This window comes from Bidens hawaiensis, unplaced genomic scaffold (genome assembly GCF_021521415.1).
Source record: "Bidens hawaiensis isolate Kalapana, Puna unplaced genomic scaffold, B.hawaiensis_p1.1 tig00049128_1, whole genome shotgun sequence".
Taxonomy (NCBI): domain Eukaryota; kingdom Viridiplantae; phylum Streptophyta; class Magnoliopsida; order Asterales; family Asteraceae; genus Bidens; species Bidens hawaiensis.
Window position 1 is genome coordinate 82647 of NW_027498794.1, and position 14871 is coordinate 97517.

General features: G+C 33.2%; 1 protein-coding gene and 2 non-coding genes across 3 annotated transcripts; 1 reads left to right on the top strand and 2 right to left on the bottom strand.

Annotated features, from left to right (window-relative positions):
* Positions 1-280: 280 nt before the first annotated feature.
* LOC143597837 (sulfite exporter TauE/SafE family protein 4-like) lies at positions 281-6034 on the bottom strand. Its single transcript, XM_077076221.1, has 12 exons — positions 5777-6034; positions 5297-5456; positions 4272-4472; positions 3654-3715; positions 3513-3561; positions 3389-3441; positions 3215-3301; positions 2524-2574; positions 1960-2199; positions 1778-1871; positions 629-769; positions 281-553 (listed from the first exon to the last, which is right to left on the bottom strand). The coding sequence occupies exons 1-12, from the start codon at positions 5936-5938 to the stop codon at positions 471-473; spliced, it is 1383 nt and encodes a 460-aa protein (XP_076932336.1). The 5' UTR covers positions 5939-6034; the 3' UTR covers positions 281-470.
* Positions 6035-9684: 3650 nt separating this feature from the next.
* TRNAY-GUA (transfer RNA tyrosine (anticodon GUA)) lies at positions 9685-9773 on the top strand. The gene is given in 2 exon segments: positions 9685-9721; positions 9737-9773. It is a non-coding gene; the product is annotated as a tRNA-Tyr (tRNA).
* A 77-nt stretch (positions 9774-9850) lies between these two features.
* TRNAV-AAC (transfer RNA valine (anticodon AAC)) lies at positions 9851-9924 on the bottom strand. Its single transcript has one exon. It is a non-coding gene; the product is annotated as a tRNA-Val (tRNA).
* Positions 9925-14871: the final 4947 nt, after the last annotated feature.

Sequence of the window (14871 nt, forward strand, 5' to 3'; positions counted from 1 at the left end):
CAATGTATACCAATCCAAAATATCACAAGTATTGCCTCGTTCTTGGCCATCACGCGCTAATAGATAATAAGTGCCTAGGCCAGTTCGCTTACAATGAAAGTAGGATACTCCAAATGCAGGAGTAAAACCAAGAATTCTCTTTTTATCATAGATCGAATCAAAGTGAGTGAACCATTTAACAAAGTTCATGAAACTTGCAACATATATATAATTTTTTATATGTAGAGAACAAATCCAATACAACGAATTGACGAAATATTGAAGGTTGCTTTTGTGTTAACCATAGCTAACACTTCAACCCGAAAACTTTATTCGACACTACAAATCACACCAATGACAAAGAACTAAACTGAAACAATAACCGCATTCGTTGGGGTCGATATGCCAACGGACATTGGCCTAAACAACCTCATCAACAAATGTTTTTTTAATAATTCTGTACATAAATAAGTACCACAAATTTTAAATGTTTACTGGCTGCTACAGAACTCAAGAAACCCCATGAATTCATGATTTTGGATCATTGTTATGCTTTGCAAAATACCAATAACCCCTGTGCATCAAAATACAACTCCGTAAGCATAATGTACAAGTTGGGGTAAATAAGGATTTAGTAAATGGTACTTACCCATTGTAAGAGCACTAGCAAAGATGACAGCAGAAAGAATGAAGACAATGATTGAAGCCCTTTTGAGAAATACAATCAGTTTTCTAACAAAGAATTGACCCCAGAAACCGGCCATAATCGATACCGACATTAGGTATAATGCTGCAAAACCGAAACAAAAATATTTACATCAATCGTACTCGAGTGTTACGTTTCTTGAAAAAATTGATTACTTGAATATGTGGTGTGCAAAAGTGACCATTTTGACATATTTACTTGTAAACGTGTTATATCGATTTTCCTTTTATTATAAAATGCTAGATTATTGCACGAACAACAAAATCAAAACATATTTACTTGTAAAGGCGCTATACTTTGTTATATGTATGTATAGAGGTTTTATAAATGGTTTATGTTTTTAAAAATTTTTTGTATTTCTTGAATACAAATATGTATGCTATGTACATAAAAATCATAAACTAATTTGTACATATGTTTTTTCTTGTCTTAATAATTTACCTGCACATGTGTTGTCATGTTTATATAATGCAAACTACACATGACTTACACATGTGTAGATTCTATATAAAAACAAAATGTGTTAATAATTTTTTAAAAATTTTAGAAGAGACAAATAAACATTGCAGCTCAATAATTTAGTTATATTATAACAAATTTAAAGATTGGTTCTTACAAAAAAGATGTGTTACGTCTACAATTCTCCTATTGTATGTATATTTTAAAGAATTAAATTTTATATCATCATCGTACTCAGTAAATCCCACAAATAGCAAAGCTATGATAGGGTCTGAGGAGGGTAAGATGTAGACAGCCTTACCTCTGCCCGTAGGAATTAAATTTTATACATATAACTAAAAATGAAACAGGAAAGTGACGGAAAATGAATTTAAACCCTTGGAAAACTTTAAAATCATTTTACAAATATAGTTTTCATAAATTTTCTTTGGCAATCACCTTTTCTCATCAACAAAATTAAAAATCAATACAATAAAAGGAAAATCGAGCAAATGAATATTACCGATTCAACATTTCAACCCGACCCGATTTGACCACTATTATTAAAGTATACATTTTTACATTAACAAATCATGACCCATGCCCAACCCAACAGACCAACCCTGATACGAGTTTCAAAGACAAGGAATATACCATAAGGGATAGGGAACCTCTTGAGTAAATAAAACTCAACCACAGACAAAGATGAAGAGAACATCATCACAAACGTTGCTGTCGCACTCGCCACCTATCGAAAAAACATTTCAAAAAAATAAAAACAACAATAACGATAATGTACAATATTAATGTTGATTTTTTTTTCTAAATTTATGTACCTGTGGTATAACACCTATCTCGAGTAACAACGGTCCAAGAATAAAGCCACCACCAGACCCCAAAAGACCGCCAACGGTGCCGCCCAAGATACCACAAAGTGCACAAAATATAAGGTTTGGCACGGTCCAGTTAATTGTGGCCTCACACACCGACTCGGTGTTCCCCAAACTTCTTCTCCTTTTGCTTTCTTTGTACAACTTAACACATTCATATCCAAATACCACCAATGTCGCTGGGAACTGAATAAAATAGAGTAAAGCACAAATTTTGTCATTTATGTATCATCAGGGTGTCCTTTGGTTTTGGTTTGAAAATTGTCACGTTTTCTTTCTACTAACGAATAGCATTGCCCTTACTCATTAAAGGGCAAAATGGTCCTTTATTGTAGAAATGGCAAAAAAAAACGTGATAACTTTCAAACCAAAGGACACCCTCTATAACATTTTCGTTTCAAAGGAAACGTTTCATAATTTTGATTATAAATGGGATTCGTGCATTAGATGTTTGTACGATACAACAAGATGATGCAAGATATTATGACAGTAAAATAGTAAAACATGTACCTGTGCAACTGTGAGTATCCAGTACCATGTGCTGCAAACAACCAAATCATTCTGCACGTGACACATATAGACCAAAAAGTTAGGGTAAATTGGTAATTGCAAGAATATTCCATTTTTAGGAGCTTTATGATTGAAAAAGTTTGCTTCTTTTGGTAAATTTACACGCTAAAATGACATAATTAGTAAGTCACAGAGGTAATCGTTTTCTTGATTGCGTTATAAGTTATCTTCATGTCATAACTAAATCACTTAGTGTCGTGTATCTACTTTTACTCACTCGTGTGTAAGACTTTTTATATTACTCGTGTGTAAGACTTTTTATATTAATAATAATGACTTAAACTAATGTGATACGCAACAATGCAACACCATGCCGCGTATAGATTCAAATATACATTGTTATTTGTGTATAGATTTACATGCACATTGCTATTTTTGTAATAGTTTCATGTACACAATGCTATTCTGTGTAGAATGAAAACATTTGGGATTTAGGCGTGTAAAAGTAAATACAGGCCAAAATAGTCATGTCTCATGACTATATGCTTGAAATTGTTCTGAGATGACCGTAGAAATACAACACATTAAAAAAATGGTTATTTTTATGATTTGTTTTTTCTTGATAAATTACCATCTTTATCGTCAAAATTTGATTTAAAAAATTGTGATTGACAACAAATTCTTGACTTACCTTAATGACTTGAAGGACTAGAAATGCAGCCCATACAGCCACCAGGAGCATAAGTTTCTTCCAGCGTAAATTAAATGTAAATATTTCCTGTAAATTTTGATAGGAAAAAATCTTAATGCTATATTATGAAAAAATTAGTAAAATAAAATGTAAGCTAAAGCTGTAAATAGTCACCATTGGAGTTTTCTCTTCTCTTGGAAGCAAAGGCTCGTAAGCGTCGATTAGAACTGAAAAAGACAACAAATTATTAACTTTTATTTTCGCGACAAGTGAATCATGAAATGTTTCTAAAACTCACGTTCTCCTCGAGAATTAGCAAATGTTTCTCGTGGTTTTGCCATTTCTTTCTGCAGCATGACAACAATAGAAGTTATAGATACGCGCTAGTAGCTGTAAATATGTAGTAATAATAATCTTAATTTTCACTATTTAATTCCACCTTTAGTATTGTCTCTTCCTTCCACATCTCAATGCCCCTAAAGAAAGACCTTGAAGAAGTCCCTGTGGTAAAAAAGTGACATCAATAAATAAGCATTTTTTTATTGGCGGTTAAAAATGTAAAATATAGGAATCCGACGTTATGGGTCAAAAATTAATATGATGATTAGAGTTGAACTAACAAACAAACGTGATGTCGCTTGAAGCGAGAGCGACGTACATTAACTAACACTTCAAAGTTATATAAAAAACCAAGTTTCATAACTTGTAAGCCACTGGACATTAAAATAGATGTAGTATCATTGTCAAGTGAGTTTATATGTAAGCCATAACGCACCTTGACATCTAATGTTACTATTATTAAATTATTATTCAACATCAATATTTAACAAATTCCTAAGATAATATCTATGTCCAGATTCCAAGATTCTAAGTGTTTTTTATAACTTTTTTTTTTTTTTTTTTGTAATGGCTTTGCCTAAAAAATATGATAAATAAAAAAAAATACACTCCCAAATAAGTTGTTTTAAATTGGCAACAGCAAAAGTTACAAAAACCATCTCAAATCAATAAATTAGGCATAATTGAAATGAATAATGATTGGAAAATTAGGGTTTACCTAAAAACAGGATGATAATAAGAACAGTTATGAGCCAATAGGGAAAGACAACACTAAGAGCCACACCAAGTGTGATTCCAAGCATGAGCATAGGCTGAAACAAGAGGGCTAAATCATAATCCAGTATTGGTACTTCTCTGCATGGATGTGGTACTCTCAAATTGTACCAAAATGATGATGCTGATGCCCCCATTATCATACCTAAATCACAAAAAGACACTCATCAATTATCAAACATAAACATCATTATTCTTCAATCAAATCAAATAAATTTTGCAAAAATCCCCAAAATCTCATTTTATTTTTTGTTTCCATTAGCATACCCACTTGGCTTTTTTCTTCCAAAAATGTCCATCCAAATACGAGCCGTTGTTCTAAATCACTTAAAAACCGTTACGTGTCCACATTTTAGTAGTGGTTTATGTTATAGCTACACCACCCCCAATCTGATTACACACCATCAATCAAGCGCCCGTCCACAAAACACTCAGACGGGCCATTTTGACCCCAAAAAAAAAATCAAACTTCGAAAATTATTGGTCAGAATGGCCCTGTGAACAGTACCACACAACGGCCTTGACCATCAAGGGTCAACTTTAAAAAATATTGGTCACAACAACCGTCCGGCCAATTTCCGGACGGCCGTCCTGAACGTAGACGGTCGAACATTGAATTTTTTTGGTCAACATCTACTCGGACAGACATTTGAAATGGTGTGGGATTAGATTTTGGTAATATCATCGGAAGACGATGTTATGCCATTGGAACGGCGCAAACACTTTATGCCGTCGGAACGGCACAAACACGAGCGGGTTTGTAAATACATAGGCGGACTCGGATCAGCTCATGAACACGTGGCAGTTTGTGATTTGCCATGGCACCGGCATCCGGAGACATATTAAATTAATTCCCGCTCATATTTGAGTGGACATTTTTGGAAAAATATATTATTAGCATTCCATTGATTCCCCCATAAACTTGAGATTTTCAGTTACGAATATTATTAGGGTTCCAGAAATTCATACATTTCGAAAGAGCAGCAGCCGATTTCGTGTCGAAACCGACGATTAAAGTAAGCATCGGAACAAAAATGCCGCCGCCACCAACGCCGCCAACCGTTCCAAAAGCAGAGCCCAGAAATCCGATCAAAGTAGCCAACAAAATCCTCCAATTCAACTCCAATTCCTTAATTAACACACAAATCCATCATCAAGAGTTACTAAAAATGAGAAATTGAACTCCAATTATTGAAATTAAATACAAACCCATCATCAAAAGTTCCTAAAAAATGGGAAATTGAACTCTAATTACTGAAATTAAACACAAAACCATCATCAAAATTTACTAAAAATGAAATATTGAACTCCAACTACTGAAATTAAACACAGACCATCATCAAACGTTAATAAAAATGAGAAATTGAACTCCAATTACTGAAATTAAACACAAACCCATCATCAATTGAGCTTCAATTTCTAAAATCAAGATGCAATTGAACAACTTACCGGCCAGATTTTGTCATCGGAATTGAGCGTGACGGAATTGAGGGAATGAGGGTGAATGAGGAGGTTGTTTTTGTGACGGTTGTGATTGGAGATAACGAACGCCGATATAACAGCGGCGGAGAAAGCTGTAATTAGGTATAATATGAAGCTTTTAGTAGCCATTGATGGATGCTCTGTTTTAGGGTGCTCTGTTTTTTATTGTATTAAAAGAAGAGGAGGAAGAAGAAGATGACAAATGGGAGTGCAGGCGTAGAGACAAGTAGTGATAGTAGGCATGTTAGCCCTCACATGCACATGAATATATAGGATGCTGGACTACTAGCAAGTGTGTGTTCAGTTTTGAATGCTTTTATTTTCTAAATATAATATTTTTATTTAGAAAATGAATATTTTTATTATAATAACTTTAGATTTATGTGGTTGGATTGAAATGAAATTCTTGAATAATCTTTTCTGGACTGTATATTAACTTGAAGTAGAAGGTAGTAGTTAAGGAAAAAAAAGGCTAAATAATGGCGTGCCAAGTTTCATGATTGTTTATTTTTAGTCAAACTGAAAGAAGTAATCACTAAATTTGTAACTAGGATTTATATACGTTCCATTAAGAAAGGTAATATTAAAAAAGTTTCACAACTTCTAAATACATAATAAAAGTTGAGTGTTGAGTGACTTCAAGAAAATAAAAATTACTTGGAATGATAATTAGAAGAGAATTTGTTCAAGTTGTTTGGAGAATGTGGTCAAATTATTAAACTTTTAAGAGGACAGTTAAAGTAAAGTAAATAAAAGTTTGATTTTTTCATTAATATATACCTTTCACTTAAATAATATTTGAAATTTGCGATTTTAATAAAGTTTGAGCTTTTGCCTCATGTTTTTAACGTCCATAATTTCTTTTAAAATAAATAAAAAAATAGTAAAATATATTGTCAGCGTCCATGTGTTACATTTTTTTTTTCTAACGGATAAAAATTGAAGTACTGAAGGGTCACATGTTTATCCAATTATTTAAATTCTTGAGTTAGGAATCCTGAGGCTCTAGGCTGGCGCGTCTCTGAAGGGAAGCTTGTACATTAATTAGTCCGCCCCATCAATGCCAACCCATAGAGCACCCGTAGGAGGAGACCCATAATAGGTAAGAAAATACCGTAAACCAACTTGGAATCTCTAATTTGCCATTAATGAGACTTGAACCTAAAATCTTCCAACTTTAATGAAATCTTTGAATGTCGCACCTTAATCACTTGGATTAGAGATCATTGGCTTGCATGTGCTACATATATACACAGATTGGTTTAGAAACCAAAATAACAACAAATAAATAAATATATAAATTTTCATAAATTAATATTATTAAAAAGAACTAGTGTGATCCACCCTCTGGGACCTCTTTCGGGTATTAAATCATGCATAATAAACGTTTACTAAAATATGTATGTATGCATGTTTTTTTTATTTATGTTTGATTTGTTAGTATTTTAGTGTAATTGAATTAACTGGCCAGCAAGTTTGGGGATGTGTGGAGTGCACGCTTGCTTTAGTTTATTATGATGTTATGGGCGAAGACTCAAATGAACGTGGGTCTAGGGGCAGCGCTCCCGGTTGCGGGGTCCTAGGGGCGGCAGGGTTCAGGGGCAGAGCTCGTGGCTATTTAATATGGAGGCATATTAATTAAAATTAAAAATTGAATTATAGCTGCCTTATGCAGTTATCCCAATCTAACTACTCCTGCAGATATACATGGTGTTCCTTCCAATTGACCGAAACTCTCTGGTTCATCTTCCTCATACTAATTTATTGTCTCACTTCAGAGTTTTATCCGATTAAAGTATTTCGGAAAACCACCGAAATAATTTTTAATCTGAAAGTTATCATATGACTCTCTGAATTATCCTGGTTGTAAGTCCAAAATCACCAACATGATTAACGCACAAAAACTTAATTTTTCTAAAAACTAATATTTTTGTTTATGTATTCATGCATGTTTATTTAATCAATTAAGGTAAGACGAACACATGCGAATAAAACCTCTACTCGTATTCGTTTAATTCTTTTGCACTCTTAATAACCGGATATACTTGTCAAAAACTTTAGTAATTATATGCGTTATTCTAATGTTGGATTGAATAAAAAATATTAAAATACAACAATGCATATAAAAAACAATAAAAAAATATATGTATTTCATACGTTAGATAGAAGTTGTTCATGTCAACTCCTTCTTGCATACGTGACCTGGTTTAAAAATCGGTTTGTTGTCTTATACAAGATTATGACGTATTTGTTGTTAGGATGAACACAATGTTTTTATCTTCCACAAAATATTGTGTTATTCATACCACCGATTACATGAAATTGGACCCATAGATGTGGACCTTTTCAAACTTGTGTGACACACATGTAGTTACAAATTTCATTCAATGATAATTTATGGACTAAAATTCAAATAACAAAAATCATATAATAATGCCTATGTTATGACTTTATAAAAAGGTCTAATACTAATTGTATAGTTATAAATAGTAACTCAGGTTTAATAAAATGCCAATCATCAAATCGGCAGGCCGGCTAAGCGCATGTGCAGGTGAGCAACCGCATAAGGCCTGTTTTCTCAAGTCATATTTAATCCGGTTCAATCATCAGTCAAGTTTGTTAGTTTAGCTGACTCATAAAAAATAGTTCAGTGTATTCAATCAAACTAGCAATATACAAAGGTTTAGTTCAAACTTAACCTTGGCAATGCATGGACCATTTAATAAATATGTTTCTGTTTTTGAGTAAAAGAGTATAATTGTTGTGGAATGTACGGGTGTTAGGTGCTAACCTTTGTCAGTCATGAGTCATGGACCATTGATGGGAACCACAAACAAGTTTGGCAGTTGGGTGAACCTATCCTAACCACGTCTCAATCAAGATTGGCTTATTCATATGCAACGACTCACGAAGCTTCCTTATGTGGTCTCTTGTGACCTTGACCCTTTTGTAGTCGTGCAATGTTGTTTTTGGTTGTATCTTTATATTTTAACCGATCACGTATAATATGTTTTAATAAAAAACTTATGGAACCTGTCAATATCTTGATAACCAGCAATATTAATTGTAATGTATCACAAGTTATGCTATGCAAGTGGCGACATGCGTTCAAGAGATTACGTGTGTTTACTTGCATGTTGTTTGTTATGAAATAGAGATTTTTTTTCTTATTTAATTGAAAGTGAATGTAAATTCTTATCTCATAGTAACGTTGATACGTGACGTATTTAAAGCCTTTTACTTTTGTTTTAATGCTTTCAATTATTAAGATTTTTTTTCAAAAACTATCCCTTGATGTCGTTCGTTTTAGATCAGTTTTTGCATAAAACGAACTAGGAAGGATGCTACATAAATTAAACTAAAATTTTTGCTCCTGCTTAATTCGATTTAGTTAGGTGTTTTTACATAAAACATAACGAATAGTTTATTATCATAAAAGTACATTTGAAAAGACTAGTGAGAGGGTTGTCTTTTAAACTAATTTTAATTTGAGCCATATGTATTGATGTTAACAAAGCTTTTTATTGTTCTTGCGTTGTGGCACGATTAAGTTAATATCACGGGACAAAACACAATTTATATATATCAAAGCTTATATTTTATAAGTGAAAACTAGACGAAAGAAAAAGGACGTATAAAAACGATATGTACACGTAGTTGCGTAGATATAACCAATCTAGCTACAAATGATCACAAGCGACAGACATATTAATGGTACTTATAACAACTTAACAAGAAGCCAAAAACAAGAGTCCCAGCTTCATATACTATGGTTTTGGACCTTTTGATTCATCATAAAAACATAATGATTTGTATATTCATATGAAAGACTTGTTTCTCGTATAACTGAATGTTAACTATGATCATTGACAAAACCGGCCTTAGCTCAGTTGGTAGAGCGGAGGACTGTAGTCGTGAAATGCTGTTATCTTTTAGGTCGCTGGTTCGAATCCGGCAGGTCGGACATTTTTGTTGATTCCTTTTAAAGGACAAGTACAATTTTATTAAAATAATCTCAAAGGCCAAATTACAAAAAGTAAGTGGCTACGCCCGGGTTCGAACCGGAGACCTTCAGTGTGTTAGACTGACGTGATAACCAACTACACCACGAAACCAATTTGTTAATTGCTATGAAAGTTAATTATTTTATGACTGGAAGATAGTATTTTGTCATGTAAAATTTTGTGAAGGATACAAATTAGAGGGAGATTGATTGTTCTGTTTTAAATTAGAAATATCACGGTTTACTTAGTTGAATTGTTTATTCTGAGGTCCAAATGAATACATGCTATATACTTCGTATGGGCATTCATGGTACGCGTCATTACTAAAGTAAGCTCCGTCGAATCATATGTCTCACAACATGTCTTCAACGTGCCATATCTATTTATCACCTTTACCACAATGCAAGGGGCGAGTTTGTTTGTTGAATGGGAGTGAGATCTAAAACGTTCAAGGGTAGGGTTGGGGACGTGGGCAAAGAGGATTGTTTCTTATTATTTTTTGAGTAAGTTACATGAATATGAATAGTCTTTATCAAAATGGTAAAAATGATATAATCTAATGTTACAAATGATAATGGCAACCATACATTAAATGCGTTTCAAAAAACTAGGATTATTGTGTGTAATTAACTAACTCTATGTAAAATTTAAGAGAGTGAATCGAAAACAGATTTGAACAAAACGACAAGGGCTTTTAGGTTACTTATTTTACCTCCTTATATGATGTACTGAGTACGATGATGATGATGTATATATGTGTGAACCCTCGGGTGGGCAAAAGTGAAATTGCACTAATTTTGACGTTATTTTACTAATCTCGTGAAAATAACGTTAAAAGTGACGGACGGTTAATCAGGCATCATGTAGTGGCGTTGATAGCCGAAAGACAAGGGTACATGCACCGATCAGCCGGTGTCCCGATGATTGAGTGCTATGTGCCTTATGTCCAACGCTTGATGCAAAACTACTATCGAGCCGGGGGTCTCACCGAAAGCAGCCTCTCTATCCTTATAGGGTAGAGGTAAGGCTGTCTACATCTTACCCTCCTCAGACCCTACCATAGCTTTGCTATTGGTGGGATATACTGAGTACGATGATGATGATGATGATGATTTTACCTCCTTATAGCTTATAACTTATAGGTTATAAGTTACAAGGTGTTTGAAAAAGTTAGGTTTAATGAGCGTGTAAGTCATAAATTACAACTTTGTAACCTATAAATAAGTCATAAGGAAGTAAAATAAACAATATCATACACCCGTAAGTCCGTAACATCCCCTATATCTCGTGGGCCTTAAGTTTACTTTTTGAGCTACCAATGGATTGAACATGGTAAACACTAAACAAAACTCTTACTCCTAAGTCCTACCCTCCTATAATGTGTTTATCTTGTCACTAATAATCTTACTAATATATTAAAGTAAAATGATTCTCTCCACATGTCCTTATTCTAGCCTATCCACATAGGATTCCATATAATCATATTTTCATACCAATAATTTCCACATATCAACAATTATTTTTAATCCACTAAATTAAAATCAGCATTCCAATTAAATTCAATTAATTCTACAATTAAATATATTTATTCAAATTAATACAATTAACTCCATGATTAAGTCTATTTATTTCAATTAATAACTACCTTGTCAAATGTATGTCTTTCTTTTTAAGTTTCTGTTTCATTTAAATATATTTATTCAAATTAATGCAATTAACTCCATGATTAAGTCTATTTATTCCAATTAATAACCACCTTGTCAATGATTTAATTTACTCTTGAGGAAAGAAGAAGAGCCGGTGAATGCTGATTAACCCGAATGTTTTTTAAGTTTTATTTATTTATTTATTAAGAAATGACATGAAAAATGCTATAAAAATATAGATATATCTGAAAATTATTTATAAAAAACACTCAAAAAGAAAGAAAGAAAAAACGTTCTTTAGAACAATTAGGAACATTTTAAAAAAAATTAAATAAAGCTGTTTACAAAGAGATTTTCGGAAACTTAATGTGATACAGTATAAAGCTGGTATGTATTTGTAAACTTAGTTTTCAATTAATATTACAAAATCTTTTACTAATATTTGTTGTTAAATTTTTTCAGGTCTAATGGTTCATTTATGTTATATTATTTCTTATTCATTGCATTGTTTAGTTATAAAGTATTTTCTTTTTATGTTATAGACATAGTTTAACATATTTTGTAACATCTGAGGGTAAAAAAATTATGTCAAATATTTGTGTTGACTGAATGCGTAGTTTATATTTTATATCGTTTGTTGATATGTTTTCCATCATGCGTAACACGGGTTATTATCCTAGTAAATCATTAGTTGATGAAAAAATATGGGTTTGTTTAATTGTTTTGTCATTAATCCATCCAAATCTAAACATGCAAACCCAACAGACAATTTTTCGGTCATTTGGAACCCATTAAAGAACCAAGAAGGCAAGAAGCTTAGGTAGCGTTTGGTATACATGAATGACAGAAGGAATGAAATGATTCATTGCGTGGAAATGAAAAAAGTGATGTTTAGTTGCCTAAGGGAATGAAATCATCCATTACACATGGAATCTCATTCTATCAAAACCATTCATTTTCACCCATTTTTTTTTCATTCCATTTCTCCTTTACCCTATTTTCTCAACAACACCACCACCTAACAACAACTACCACAACTACCATCAGAACCACCACCACCTCCGCCGCCGCTGCCGCCACCTTACCACCGTCACCGCCGTTGCCAACAATGTCGTCGTAACCATCGCAACCATTGTCACCGCCGCTGCCTGACCATCACCGCCGCCACCAATGTCGTTGCCTGACCACCGCCACCACCACCACCATACCATACTACAATTGCCATCACTACCGATTCTACCACCGCCACCCCTGCCGCCTGACCACCAACACCACCATTTTCGTTGCCGGAGCTACTGTGACATTTGTCAATTTCGGGTTATTTTATACTTGTATTCTTAATGTAAACCCGACCCGTTTTGTATCCCGAACCTTTCGATATTATCAAAATGATGAATTGTATGTTAAATATTTGTTTTATAGTTGTTGGATAAAAAAAACACCCTTTTCGGTTCTTAAAATTCCCCGAAAACGCTCAAAACGAACTCTAGGGACTAAAACTACCAAAATGGAGACTTGAAGGACCCATTTGTAGTTTGTGCTTTCTTGGGTCTATAATCAACCCATTTTCATGAAATACCCTTTATGAAAGACCCATTCAACTTACCCTATATATACACACCCATCTTCTTCATTTGTGCTTGCTCATTTCTTCATTTCTCTCTCAAATTCTTGAATTCTAAGGTTGTTCTTCATAAGCTAATCTTTCATTTTAACTAACTTCTCAATACTTAAAGCTTGATGTTACAACATATATATAATATACACTCCTTGTTTACCTTCGGTCTTTCATTTCTTCGGTCTCGGCCGGTTGAAATGTCGGACTAGTAAGGCAAGGTTACATGGAGGACTTTGTAGTCCTTGTTTATATATTTAACAAATCTAATCATATAACTTGTTATACTTACTTAAATTCTACATATTTTAGTTTATTTTTCATATTTGTCAAGTTCTATGGTATTGGGTATGTGGTGACTAGCCTCGGTTTCATCCCGAGTTGAGAACCGAACCAAAAACCGAACTTTTGTTTAAAAGCATTATTGTTAACTTTTTGAATGTAAAACTTGAGTATTATTATTTATAAGTTATTTTACAAGTTCCATGGTAATTGGGTATGTGGTAACCATCCTCGGTCTTATTCCGAGTCAAGGACCGAACCAAAAACCGAACTTTTGTTTAAAAGCATTATTGTTAACTTTTTGAATGTAAAACTTGAGCATTATTATTTATAAGTTATTTTACAAGTTCCATGGTAATTGGGTATGTGGTAACCATCCTCGGTCTTATTCCGAGTCAAGGACCGAACCAAAAACCGAACTTTTGTTTAAAAGCATTATTGTTAACTTTTTGAATGTAAAACTTGAGTATTATTATTTATAAGTTATTTTACAAGTTCCATGGTAATTGGGTATGTGGTAACCATCCTCGATCTTATTCTGAGTCAAGGACCGAACCAAAAACCGAACTAAACCGAGTTCACTCGCTTAAGACACACAAGTGTGTTTTTAGCCACCAAAACTCATATTTTTCTTCAAGATTATATTTTAAATCAATTTTAGTTAATTTCTAAACATACTTGGCATGTCGGTAACCAACTTGATCTTATAACAAGTTTGAACCGATAAGGTCGTATACTCGCTTAACGAACGTTAAGGTTCTTCACAATAGAACTACATAAATGGTTAAGTCTATTTTGATTTTATTGAGTTATCTCATAACATTTATTATTTTGGGAAGTTAACTGTGAGCTTGGTCAATTATCAAGTCTCGAACCAACAAACCCGAACACTCGTTTAAACCTCGTTTTGGTATTCTTATAACCAAAGGTTTTGCAATATCGCATTTTAACCCACATTATTACTTAACATAGGTTGAGTAAAAAAAGAAAAAAACTAATGAATAGAATACCGAGACCCGGTTTCGAGTAAACTTATTTTACAAAACTCGTTTATTTAATTTCTCAAATATTTACATTTTAAATTCTAAACTTTATTTATTTACTTTATTTGTCATGTATTTTATTTTAAACCCTTCCAAGACTACCTACTAACACAATACCCGTTTAATATAGGTCTTGCTCGTTAAACCGATCTCTCCGATTATTCACGACACTATTTTTCAAGTTACTTGTTAATGTGAGTACTTTTTCATCCCCCGTTTTCCATCCTTCGTTTTGGGGGTGGCATTGCATACTTATTCAAATTCAAATGATTTATACTTGAGTCTTAAACCACAACACGTATTGTATATGTTTACTTAAATAAATGCTCGATTTGGTGTTATATGCTTTACATGATTATGTGCAAATTCTTGAATGCTAAGGCGGGTAGCCTCTTGAATGCTAAGGCGGGTAGCCTCATCAAAGTATGATCATACGTTAATTCCGAGTATATATGGTATCCCCATATAGAAA